This window comes from Oncorhynchus kisutch, linkage group LG3 (genome assembly GCF_002021735.2).
Source record: "Oncorhynchus kisutch isolate 150728-3 linkage group LG3, Okis_V2, whole genome shotgun sequence".
Lineage (NCBI taxonomy): Eukaryota > Metazoa > Chordata > Actinopteri > Salmoniformes > Salmonidae > Oncorhynchus > Oncorhynchus kisutch.
In genome coordinates, this window is record NC_034176.2 from 6,720,378 (window position 1) to 6,733,533 (window position 13,156).

Sequence of the window (13,156 nt, forward strand, 5' to 3'; positions counted from 1 at the left end):
TCAAAATCAGCAAAGAAATTGTTAAATGACCACAAAATGAACAGTTTGTTAAGGTCCCCTCAGTCTCCAGACTTGAACCCCATTGACAACCTGTCGTTTGAATTGAAGAGGGCAGTCCATCAGCGCAGACAAGCGATATCAAGGATCTGGAAAGACTCTGTTATAGAGGAATGGTCAAAGATACCTCCTGATGTGTTCTTCATTCTCATAACCTAACATAGCAGGTCTAAGATCCCTCCTGATGTGTTCTTCATTCTCATAACCTAATCTACCAGGTCTAAGATCCCTCCTGATGTGTTCTTCATTCTCATAACCTAACGTAGCAGGTCTAATATCCCTCCTGATGTGTTCTTCACTCTCATAACCTAATGTATCAGGTCTAAGATCCCTCCTGATGTGTTCTTCATTCTCATAACCTAATGTAGCAGGTCTAAGATCCCTCCTGATGTGTTCTTCATTCTCATGACCTAATGTAGCAGGTCTAAGATCCCTCCTGATGTGTTCTTCATTCTCATAACCTAATGTAGCAGGTCTAAGATCCCTCCTGATGTGTTCTTCATTCTCATAACCTAATGTAGCAGGTCTAAGATCCCTCCTGATGTGTTCTTCATTCTCATAACCTAACGTAGCAGGTCTAAGATCCCTCCTGATGTGTTCTTCATTCTCATAACCTAATGTAGCAGGTCTAAGATCCCTCCTGATGTGTTCTTCATTCTCATAACCTAATGTAGGAGGCGTAAAAGATTATCCTATAAAATATAGTAGAAAAAGACTCAGTGGCCATTTTCCTCTCAAGGTGAGGTATTGAAAACAGTAGTGCCATTTTAACCCCTATCTTTTTGTGAGAGAAAAGAAATATGACTTGTGAAACAAAATCACTTTCACTGAGCAATAATATAATTGTATTAGTATAAAATATAATTTCCCCTTTTTTGTTGCATAAAATATAGCTCAGTGTTTGTATTGTTGATTTTATACAGTCTTTTATTGTTCATCTTTATCAAAGCCAATAATTATGGACCTGTCTGTATGTCTACGAGAAATACAGTTTTTAAACGCTCTCCAATCTTAACCACTGAATCTCTACTTGTTCTACTCAGCATTTACCAGGTTTTGACTAGATTTTTATATCCTCCAAAAGTCTGATCTTCATTTTGTGTGAAGACGAGGGATTCCCCCACACTTCCTTTTTAGCAGCAATATAAACCCAGAGACAACATCATTCAGTTTCAGTAGACACCAGCCGACCACAGCCAACACAGACTCAAGATGCCTTTCAAGCCTCACTACCTGTTGGTGTCCCTGACTCTCTGCTGGTTCGTGGCTCTTCAAGGTGAGATATTGCATATTTATCTATATATCTACATATCTATGAATCTGTTCAACTTGACTCTTAAACAATCAACAAACCAAACCTATTATCGTTTATTTTTTAAACAATTTAATTCCAATTATCACAATCAATCCACTGCAATGTTAAGTGTCTCAGAGTAGGGTCTGTATTCAATTCGTACGGCAGAAGTTCTGCGTTGCAGCGTGAGTGAAGTTTAAAGGTAATGTTCCTGAGTGGAAACTGCATTCACGGTAAACGCTGCATGTCGGCTCAATCAGATATTACCGTTACATTGCTGTCACGCAATCACTGTCTTATAACTGGTGTTTTTATTTCTTTACTTGTTCACCTAATACCTTTGTTGCACTATTGGTTAGAGCCTGTAAGTACACATTTCACTGTCAGGTCTACTACACCTGTTGTATTCAGCATTTCACTGTAAGGTCAACTACACCTGTTGTATTCAGCATTTCCCTGTAAGGTCTACTACACCTGTTGTATTCAGCATTTCACTGTGAGGTCTATTACACCTGTTGTATTCAGCATTTCCCTGTGAGGTCTATTACACCTCCTGTATTCAGCATTTCACTGTAAGGTCTACTACACCTGTTGTATTCAGCATTTCACTGTAAGGTCTACTACACCTGTTGTATTCAGCATTTCACTGTGAGGTCTATTACACCTCCTGTATTCAGCATTTCACTGTAAGGTCTACTACACCTGTTGTATTCAGCATTTCACTGTAAGGTCTACTACACCTGTTGAATTCGGCGCATGAGACAAATAAACTTTGATTTGATTTAATCTGTAACACTTCAGCGATGATACAGACTGAATAGCGCCCTAAGAGTGCTGATCTAGAATCAGTTTTGTCTTTGTAACATTCACATGTTTCAAAGTGCAACTTTTAGTGATGATAAAAAGGTGTTAACCCTACCCCGTAAACCTTAACCTTTAACCCCAAATTCTAACAACACTATATTGTTATTGTATGTAATATTCCCGGTCTTCATTCCTGCAGCATTCCCCATGAACGGCTGTGCTGCATGTCAGAAGTGTCGCTGCATCCGGACGTCCTCTGCTTTCATCTCTCCTAGGCTGTTCCACAGGATAGAGATCCTACCTCCAGGTGCCCACTGTCGTCAAACAGAGATCATGTGAGTCAACTAACTGTAACGGTTCTCTTGTAGTGAAGGAGAGTCGCACCAAAATGCAGCGTGTAGATCCATGTTTAATAAACAAACGTAAAACACGAATCAATTATAAACACTACAAAACAAAGAACGTAACGAACGTAACGAAAACCGAAACAGCCTATACTTGTGTGAACTAACACAGCGACAGGAACAAGGACATTAAGGACAATCACCCACGAAACACTCAAAGAATATGGCTGCCTAAAAATGGTTCCCAATCAGAGACAACGATAAACACCTGCCTCTGATTGAGAACCACTTCAGACAGCCATAGACTTAACTAGAACACCCCACTAAGCTACAATCCCAATACATACACACCACATACAAAAACCCCATGCCACACCCTGGCCTGACCAAATAAATGAAGATAAACACAAAATACTTCGACCAGGGCGTGACACTAACACCACCTAGCAACCAGTCAAGAACATTTTCACAGTCAAAATGCAAACCAAGATCTATTTCTGAAACAATTTTTTTTTTAAACATGACTTGGTTACATTAACCTAACAAAAACTGTTATCTTGTACAGTAGCCCTAATACGTTACCTGGTCTGCCTAATACATTATCACAGCATTCATAATACATTACCTGGTCTGCCTAATACATGATCACAGTATACCTAATACATTGTCACAGCATGCCTAATATATTATCACAGTATGTCTAATATGTATCACAGTATACCAAATACATTATTACAGTATACCTAATACATGATCACAGTGTGCCTACTACATTATCACAGTATACCTAAAATATTATCACAGTATGTCTAATATGTATCACAGTATACCTAATACAGTATTACAGTCTGCGTAATACATTATCACAGCATTCCTAATACATTGTCACAGCATGCCTAATACATTATCACAGTATACCTACTACATTATCACAGCATAATACATTATCACAGTATACCTAATACATTATCACAGCATAATACATTATCACAGTATACCTAATACATTATCACAGTATGCCTAATACATTATCACATCATATTGGCTACACTCTTAGAAAAAAAGGTGCTATCTAGAAACCAAAAGGGTTCTTCAGCTGTCCCCATAGGAGAACCCTTTGACTAAATCGCTTCCTGCTTCCAGGTAGAACCCTTTTGAGTTCCATGTAGAACCCTCTGTGGAAAGGGTTCTACATGGAACCAAAAAGGGTTCTCCTATGGGGACAGCTGAAGAACCCTTTGGAACCCTTTTTCTATGTGTGTATATGCCTGACCTGACAATATTGTTATTCTCAGACAATATTATATTTCAAAACTCGAGCTTTGATTACAAAACTGATCTGGTGGAGCACTTGTGAGGCACAGCTGAGCAGAAATTGAAATAATTGGCTTTTATTTTACTGGACTGATGGTATCTGTATCTGCCATGGTGCTTTCAAGACAACTGGGAACTCTGGGAGATAAACTAGGTCAAATCATGAAGTCAACAAACTTCAGGTTGGAAAGTTGGAGTTCTAGAAAGATGTCTCAGTTATCGACTTGGAATTTAGAGCCGGATGACCGTTTCATGATTTTTTTAGTTTCCAGTTGTCTTGAACACACTGAAGTTGGAAGTCTGAGATTTCAGAGTTCCCAGTAGTTTTGAACTCCGCATTAGTCTCAGCAGAGAGAGGGAGAGAACAGCAGAAAGTCCACCTCACACGGTCCAGCTCTCTCCTTCCTTTCCTCCGGTGAGACTGACCAGAGAGAGGTGAGACTAACCAGAGTGAGGTGAGACTGACCAGAGAGAGGTGCGACTGACCAGAGAGAGGTGAGACTTACCAGAGAGAGGTGAGACTGACCAGAGAGAGGTGAGACTGACCAGAGAGAGGTGAGACTGACCAGAGAGAGGGGACAACGTCTTCCACCTGATGGCTAATGCCTACCCGGTGCGCTTCTGAATAAAGTGCAACACAATTTTTTTTTTTTTAAAGAAGAAGCGCAAGACTTTTATCGTTGGCTTTTATACCAAAAAATTTGGTGATGGACTAGGAATGCCTTGAAGTCGATGGCGATCGATTGGTTGGTAACCACTGGCCCAGTGGAATCTCCATGCTTGTTGTTGTTGTTGTTCAGGCTTCATCTGTGTCTTGGAAACCGCACCTAAAACCCACGGTGGCTGTCATTGTCTTCACACATAGATCATGTGAGTCAGTCAGCGAGGTCTTGAACGAAGCGCTAAACTGTGGTTTTCTAATGCATAGGGGGAAGAAGCGTGGGGGATCGGTCGTGGTGGAGGGGAAATTAATTAGTCAGTATAGTCGCTTTACTGCATGCTATGCAAACCAATCATTAGTCACTAATGATGAGTTCAATGTTCCTATTCGTAACCAAGGCTAAGACGTTGTAATAAATGTGGGCATTTGCAGTGGTAGCCTATAGCAATTCCCCCCGAAACTCAGTATGTGGCAGGGACTCCAGACAATCACAGATTACAAATATGTTTTTCTAGTCAAGGCTATCCTATTCAACTATTGCTGTACGTATACTATTATATGCTACCTATTCTACATATGTACTATATATTCTATCCATATACTGTCCACAATGACTCTACATTCAATCACACATGTAAACATATACATACAGTGTATTCAGAAAGTATTCAGACCCCTTGACTTTTTCCACATTTTATTATGTTTACAGCCTTTTTCTAAAATGGATGAAATAAAAGTGTCCTCATCAATTTACACACAATACTCCATAATAACAAAGAGAAAACAGGTTTTTAGACATTTTAGAAAATGTATTAAATATAAAAAACAGAAACACCTTATTTACATAAGTATTCAGACGCTTTGCTATGAGACTACATTGAGTTTAGATGCATCCTGTTTCCATTGATCATCCTTGAGATGTTTCTACAACTTGATTGGAGTCCACCTGTGGTACATTCAATTGATTAGACATGATTTGGAACATCTCACACCTGTCTATATAAAGGTCCTACAGTTGTCAGTGCCTGTCAGAGCAAAAGTCAAGCCATGAGGTCGAAGGAATGCCAAGAGTGTGAAAAGCTGTCATCAAGGCAAAGGGTGGCTACTTTGAACAATTTCAAATATATATATATTTTGTAATGCATTTTGGGTTACTACTTGAATCCATATGTGCTATTTCATAGTTTTGATGTCACTATTATTCTACAATGTAGAAAATAGTAAAAATAAAGAAAAACCCTGAAATGAGTAGATGTGTCCAAACTTTTGTCTGGTACTGTATCTATACATACATTTACATATACAGGACTCTGACTTTGCTCGTCCTAATATTTATAGATTTCTTAAATCCATTATTCTACTCAGATTTGTGTGTATTGTTAGATATTACTGCACTGTTGGAGCTGGGAACACAACCATTTCACTACAGCCATAATAACATCTGTTAAATATGTGTACGTTCATATTGACGTTTTCTGATAGGTTAAATGCTGCAGTGTATGATATGTAACCATGGTGACACTGTAATATATATCCCTCCCTTCATTCATCAGCGTTACCAAGAAGGACAAAGCCACCGTCTGTGTGACTCCAGATGCAAGATGGATCAACAAAGTCATTGTCAAGTTACAAAGGTAAATACAACACACACACACACACTTCTGTTGACTTTAACACAGACCATCTCTTTCTACAGTACCAACAAGAAGAAGAGAAGTGCAGAACTTCCCATCTCAACCACCATTGAGTGAATTGGAACAGGAATGTATCAAGTTGGAGCTAAATGGACATGTGATACCAATGTGATGCCAATGTGATGCCAATGTGATGCCAATGTGATACCAATGGATTCTATTCAAATATGATTCCAATACCAAGTTAATTAGTTTATCTTAAATTATCTAAGTATGATTTGTTAGGTTCTTATTATTCAGAGTAAATAATCCACGGACACTAGAGAAGCTTTAACCAAGTTGAATTCTTCCCAGAGGTTCTGTACAGCTGTAATTCAGACAACCCAACATTTGTCCCATCCAGATATTTATATCCCAATTATTAAGACCCTCCTCCTTCTCTTCAATCCTTTCATTTTATGGTTCTACAGGAAGAGAGAAAAAAGGGAAACAGGAAACCAAACCTTTATTACTCCCTTCAGGTGACCTGTCCTCACCTCCTGACCTCAACCCCTCCTTCATCTAATCCACAGATGTCCATCTGTCTCCCCTGTATCAACACATCGCTGTCCTCACCTCCTGACCTCAACCCCTCCTTCACCTAATCCACAGATGTCCATCTGTCTCCCCTGTTTCACACTTTGCTCTCCTCTCGTCCCCCAACACATTCCACAGCTATCTGTCTTTCTACAGAGACCCAGTCTCTTTTACTCCTTAATATACTATGTGTCTAATCTGTCATGTCTTTAATATCTCAATGTTCAAACTGTCGAATCCAACAAGTCCCTCGTCTTGAACAACAGCATCCTAATGTTCAATTCATATAAACTTGGAAATTACTAATAAATGTATAAACAATGATAATAAAACATGAATAAAAACTAACAAATGATTAGAAAACATGAATTAAACAAACACATGAACAAACAACGAACAGACAGTCACCGTGAGGTGTACAGATTCAGAGACTTATGGCCTCTGAATGTTGATCACACAACAAAATGCCATTCCAGCTGAATCTGCTGTCTCCTTCAATGGCAGCTGGAGCAGCTTTTAGTCTCTCCACTTTCCCCTTCTGGTTCCTAAGAGAGTGATAGCACAAGACTTGGAAAGCAACAAAAAGAAATAAAACATAACAGTATTAACAATGTGATAAGCGATGCATAATTATATATGCATAAAAACCAAAGTCTGAGACCATGACAAGTCCCACTCTCTCTTCACCTGACTCTATGCCTCCAGGATACTTTCCTGCCAGACTATAAAGCTTCCTCATGCTTACGCCCAGTCTTCCCCTTTAGGCCCCAGGTTCCGAGAGGTGTTCCCCAGTCTTCCCCTTTAGGCCCCAGGTTCCGAGAGGTGTTCCCCAGTCTTCCCCTTTAGGACCCAGGTTCCAAGAGGTGTTCCCCAGTCTTCCCCTTTAGGACCCAGGTTCCGAGAGGTGTTCCCAAGTCTTGTCACTTTCTCTCATCTCCTCCATTTCACCTGATTGGCACGTCACCTGATATGCAAGGGCGTTGTCACGCCCTGGTCAAAGTATTTTGTGTTTATCTTTATGTATTTGGTCAGGCCAGGGTGTGGCATGGGGTTTTTGTAATTGTGGTGTGTTTATCTTGGGGTTTTGGTGGTGGTATTGGGATTGTTGCTTAGTGGGTTATCTAGCAAAGTCTATGGCTGTCTGGAGTGGTTCTCAATCAGAGGCAGGTGCTTATCGTTGTCTCTGATTGGGAACCATATTTAGGCAGCCATATTCTTTGAGTTTGTCGTGGGTGATTGTCCTTAGTGTCCTATGTGTCTTTGTTTCTGTCGCATTGTTAGTTGACACAAGTATAGGCTGTTTCGGTTTTCATTACGTTTATTGTTTTGTAGTGTTTAGTGTTTATTCATTGTTACGTTTGTTTGAATAAATATGGATCGCAATCGACACGCTGCAGTTTGGTCCGACTCTCCTTCACCACACCTAGAAAGCCGTAACTGGCGTATCCCTAACCCTGATAGGCACGTCACCTGATATGCAAGTGTGTATCCCTAACCCTGATTGGCACGTCACCTGATATGCAAGTGTGTATCCCTAACCCTGATTGGCACGTCACCTGATATGCAAGGACGTATCCCTATAATCCACGTTACATCCTCTTGAGGGAACTCAGCACTGTATCTGTTTTCACATCAATACCCCCCCCCCCCCCCAAGGAGATCTTAACCCCTGCAGGTACTCTACGGAGTAGTGTGTCTCTCAAACCAATGCTGGTATAACCGCATCGCCTGTTCTCCAATAGGTCCCCTAGTTACCAGTAACCAATCCATGTGACATGAGTCGTAATAAACTGATATCCCAACAATGCTACTAAAGTAACCAATGTTACTAACAACATGGCCCATGACTATAGTCTCACAATACCCCTCATTTGCGCAGTAGTCCAATTCCATGCAATAAATACACTGTAGTATCCTACGCTACTAATACTGCTCCTTCAGTTACTGTCTCTACAGCTCCTTCAGTTGCTGTCCCTACAGCTCCTTCAGTTACTGTCTCTACAGCTCCTTCAGTTCAGTTACTGTCCCTACAGCTCCTTCAGTTCAGTTACTGTCCCTACAGCTCCTTCAGTTACTGTCCCTACAGCTCCTTCAGTTACTGTCCCTACAGCTCCTTCAGTTACTGTCCCTACAGCTCCTTCAGTTACTGTCCCTACTACTCCTTCAGTTACTGTCCCTACTACTCCTTCAGTTACTGTCCCTACAGCTCCTTCAGTTACTGTCCCTACAGCTCCTTCAGTTACTGTCCCTACAGCTCCTTCAGTTACTGTCCCTACTACTCCTTCAGTTACTGTCCCTACAGCTCCTTCAGTTACTGTCCCTACTACTCCTTCAGTTACTGTCCCTACTACTCCTTCAGTTACTGTCCCTACAGCTCCTTCAGTTACTGTCCCTACAGCTCCTTCAGTTACTGTCCCTACTACTCCTTCAGTTACTGTCTCTACAGCTCCTTCAGTTACTGTCCCTACTACTCCTTCAGTTACTGTCCCTACAGCTCCTTCAGTTACTGTCCCTACAGCTCCTTCAGTTACTGTCCCTACTACTCCTTCAGTTACTGTCCCTACAGCTCCTTCAGTTACTGTCCCTACTACTCCTTCAGTTACTGTCTCTACAGCTCCTTCAGTTACTGTCCCTACTACTCCTTCAGTTACTGTCCCTACAGCTCCTTCAGTTACTGTCCCTACAGCTCCTTCAGTTACTGTCCCTACTACTCCTTCAGTTACTGTCCCTACAGCCAACCTATAACCCATAACACACTATACTCTATCACTACATCTAACCCATAACACACTATACTCTATCACTACATCTAACCCATAACACACTATACTCTATCATTACATCTAACCAGTGGTGTGCAGTGGGCCTGGGGGCTGGGCCTTCAGTGAGGTCCTACACAGTCCCACCCGAATTAATCCACCTCTTATTACCATCATTATGATGCCATGGCTCTAGACACTATACATTTAGACAGAAACGCAGTATAAAACCAGGCGTTGCGTCAGCTTGAAATTGAAATGTTTATTCATAGAATTGCAGGGGAAGAGTACAATACCTTTTCATTGTGCAGCTCCCGTTGCCCTGCGCGCTTGTTCGTTGAGCTGTAGATCCACTCGGGTGTCCCCAAAAGTTTTCAAAAGCACCATTGCTTGTAAGTGCCCAGCCGTGTCTCATTGCTGCCTTGGTTAGACAACTCAAGTTTGCAAAGCCAGTGTGGCTCCAAACACCAAATCTATCACTTGCAAATAATAGGCATTCCCAGCAGTACAGTTTGCAGTGCTTCTCGGAGCCTGTGAGCCATTGATAACGCTCGTAGTTGGAACTTTGAAAGTGGCGAACGAACCCCTTTCCCACCTGTGACAGGCTTTGTAGCGTCGGCGTCGGCCGACCTCTCCTTACAATGTCTAACTTTTCTTTAAAAGTTTGTCTTGAGAATGGCGTTATAATTATATCCTCGACCAAATCGATATCTTCTCCTCCTTCCGCCATTGTGGGTTAAAAAAAACAGCTTAGTAGTACGCAAATTAATTAGTTTATCAAATTCAGTTTCCTAGTTCTGAGGTTTGCATAGACCTGCCCATATAGGACCTGCCTCTCAATATTGGTAATCCAATCAAAAGACGTGCACGCACTTCGCCTGCTAGCTGGCTCCTGTGTAACACTGGAGCCAGCCAGCAGGCGTACAATAGCAAACTCTAAAGCTGATTGGTTGACACTAAATTTTCATTTCCATTCACTTTAAGCTACAAGCGCCCGCACTGTTGATTCTGAAGGCCTGAGGGCAGATTTTAGACCCCTGGCAACACATGATGGCTAAATATGATTGGATAAAAGATCTAACATAAAGACCAGCCCTCCAAATCTCAACCTGGGGCTAGAAGCAGTGCAACCAAGAGGAACGCTATGAAATGAAGAGTATAACTCTTACTCTGGGGAATAATTTAATACATATTTGTGGGAAAATATATTTAAAAAAAAATATATTTTCTGATGATGTTTAGGCCAGCAGAGAAGGCCTTGCTGGCCCTGACGGCCCACCACTGCATCTAACCCATAACACACTATACTCTATCATTACATCTAACCCATAACACACTATACTCTATCACTACATCTAACCCATAACACACTATACTCTACCACTACATCTAACCCATAACACACTATACTCTATCATTACATCTAACCCATAACACACTATACTCTATCAATACATCTAACCCATAACACACTATACTCATCTATCACTACATCTAACCCATAACACACTATACTCTACCACTACATCTAACCCATAACACACTATACTCTATCATTACATCTAACCCATAACACACTATACTCTACCACTACATCTAACCCATAACACACTATACTCTATCATTAAGTACATGTATAATAACTCAGCACCACTGGTTGATGTGATGTAACATAATAACTCTGAATACAGGGTGAAACTAAACAACTTTCATGGTCGTCCCAAGCTGTCATCCAGTGATTCCCCCAAACAAACCACCTCCCCTCAGGACGATACTTAGAGATACGTTTCTGGAGACTCTCTCTGCCACATTAATGTGATCAGCGCCCCCCACCCTTCATCATGCTTCAGCAGGTCTCTCTCGCTGCATCCCAATCACAACTAAAACATTTGATAAATTATCCAACCCGAATGTAGAGTGACTGAACTCAATGCTTACTCTGAGACTGAGGCTCAAATTCCAGTTTATCAACTTGGCACACATCATCCCTGTTAGAACATACATATATATTATCAACTTGGCACACATCATCCCTGTTAGAACACACATATATATTATCAACTTGGCACACATCATCCCTGTTAGAACATACATTTATAAACCACCTTTTATTGTCGGTCAGAACTCTTCTCATTACAGCCCCCCCTTGTCCCTGTACTACAAATACAATGCATGTTAGTTTAAATAGTTAGCAGGGCGTATATCACCCCCCCCCCCACCACCACCCCCCTTGTCCCTGTTTTCCTGTCATGAGTGGCCTGGTGAAGACAGATCAGTCTCTCAATGCATGTTAGTTTAAATAGTTAGCAGGGCGTATACCACCCCCCCCCTTTCCTTCACCCGGCACTTATCATTCCAGCATGTCTTCTTCAGATATCGTTTACAGTTCATTTTCCCAACGGCACATGTCACTTTGGCCTGTCACATTTCATGGCCCTTGATAATGTCCCGATTTTAATATCCAAGGAGATACTTCGGTTTCTCCCACGTACACAAGTCTCTCACCTGAACTTGTTCTGTCTCTCCACACTCACTCCACACGGACACACTCAACAAAACACAGATCACAACAACAGTTAAGTTCATTACATTTCTGTTTCAGGAAATTCAGACAAACATTGACTATATGACGAATTATGACCTTAACCTTTTCTTAGTAAAATCTTGAAGACAAATGTCAAAAAGCATAACATAATGTTACTGCTAAAACCATTTTCTAAATTAGTCCATATCCCCTTATTCTACTGGTGATCTCTAGGAAAAGTTACTAGATCATGAAGTTAGCGCCCGAACCCCTCACAGAATTCCCTCTCCAGGATCCCAATCTGGTGAAATTTGGATCAAAACAAAAACTCAAAGTGAAATCAGCAATACAGTATATCACAATACATAAATCACAATACACATATCACAATCCATATATCACAATACAGTATATCACAATACAGTATATCACAATACATATGTCACAATCCATTAGAAGTTACTGTCATTCCTTATTAACATATAGTTTCCTTTCTACAGGCAGCGTGAACACAGTACCACTGTATAAGTACCCAAAACCAGGACCTCAGGGAACTGGTCATTTTCCCCTTTCAAACACGTGATTTAAAAACAATAAACCAATTCGACTAACTAATCATCTTAGAATTACAACTCTTTATTACTCTCTACGGAAATGTATTACTCTCTACGGGGCGGCAGGGTAGCCTAGTGGTTAGAGTGTAGAGGCGGTAGGGTAGCCTAGTGGTTAGAGTGTAGAGGCGGTAGGGTAGCCTAGTGGTTAGAGTGTAGAGGCGGCAGGGTAGCCTAGTGGTTAGAGTGTAGAGGCGGCAGGTAGCCTAGTGGTTAGAGTGTAGAGGTGGCAGGGTAGCCTAGTGGTTAGAGTGTAGAGGTGGCAGGGTAGCCTAGTGGTTAGAGTGTAGAGGCGGCAGGGTAGCCTAGTGGTTAGAGCGTTGGACTAGCAGCCGAAAGATTGCAAGTTCAAATTCCCTAGCTGACAAGGTACAAATCTGTCGTACTGCCCCTGAACAGGCAGTTAACCCACTGTTCCTAGGCCGTCATTGAAAATAAGAATTTGTTCTTAACTGATTTGCCTAGTTAACGACATGATCTCTCTAACGCTTCACAGATCTCCTTTTCCCCATGATTCTCCATAACCACCACACCCCATAAAAAATATGTAAGTTCATTTTAGGTTAGGTAACCACTAT

At 41.2% G+C, this 13,156-nt stretch overlaps 1 protein-coding gene across 2 annotated transcripts; it reads left to right on the forward strand.

Moving 5' to 3' along the window:
• Positions 1-1,236: 1,236 nt before the first annotated feature.
• LOC109877880 (C-X-C motif chemokine 13-like) lies at positions 1,237-7,759 on the forward strand. Of its 2 annotated transcripts, none has more exons than XM_031816891.1 (4): positions 1,237-1,333; positions 2,355-2,490; positions 6,028-6,108; positions 6,171-7,759. In XM_031816891.1, exons 1-4 carry the CDS (start codon positions 1,270-1,272, stop codon positions 6,223-6,225), a joined length of 336 nt encoding a protein of 111 aa, XP_031672751.1. In that variant the 5' UTR covers positions 1,237-1,269; the 3' UTR covers positions 6,226-7,759. The 2 variants fall into 2 exon arrangements, with proteins under 2 accessions (XP_031672751.1, XP_031672759.1); XM_031816899.1 differs by having other exon boundaries at positions 6,579-7,759.
• Positions 7,760-13,156: the final 5,397 nt, after the last annotated feature.

What these genes read in the sequence shown, in the direction of transcription:
- LOC109877880 (XM_031816891.1), top strand. Translation starts at nt 1,270, where the DNA reads ATGCCTTTCAAGCCTCACTACCTGTTGGTGTCCCTGACTCTCTGCTGG. An exon ending in TGTCGTCAAACAGAGATCAT is followed by an intron (nt 2,491 to 6,027) that starts GTGAGTCAACTA and finishes TTCATTCATCAG; the next exon opens with CGTTACCAAGAAGGACAAAG. An exon ending in GTCATTGTCAAGTTACAAAG is followed by an intron (nt 6,109 to 6,170) that starts GTAAATACAACA and finishes CTCTTTCTACAG; the next exon opens with TACCAACAAGAAGAAGAGAA.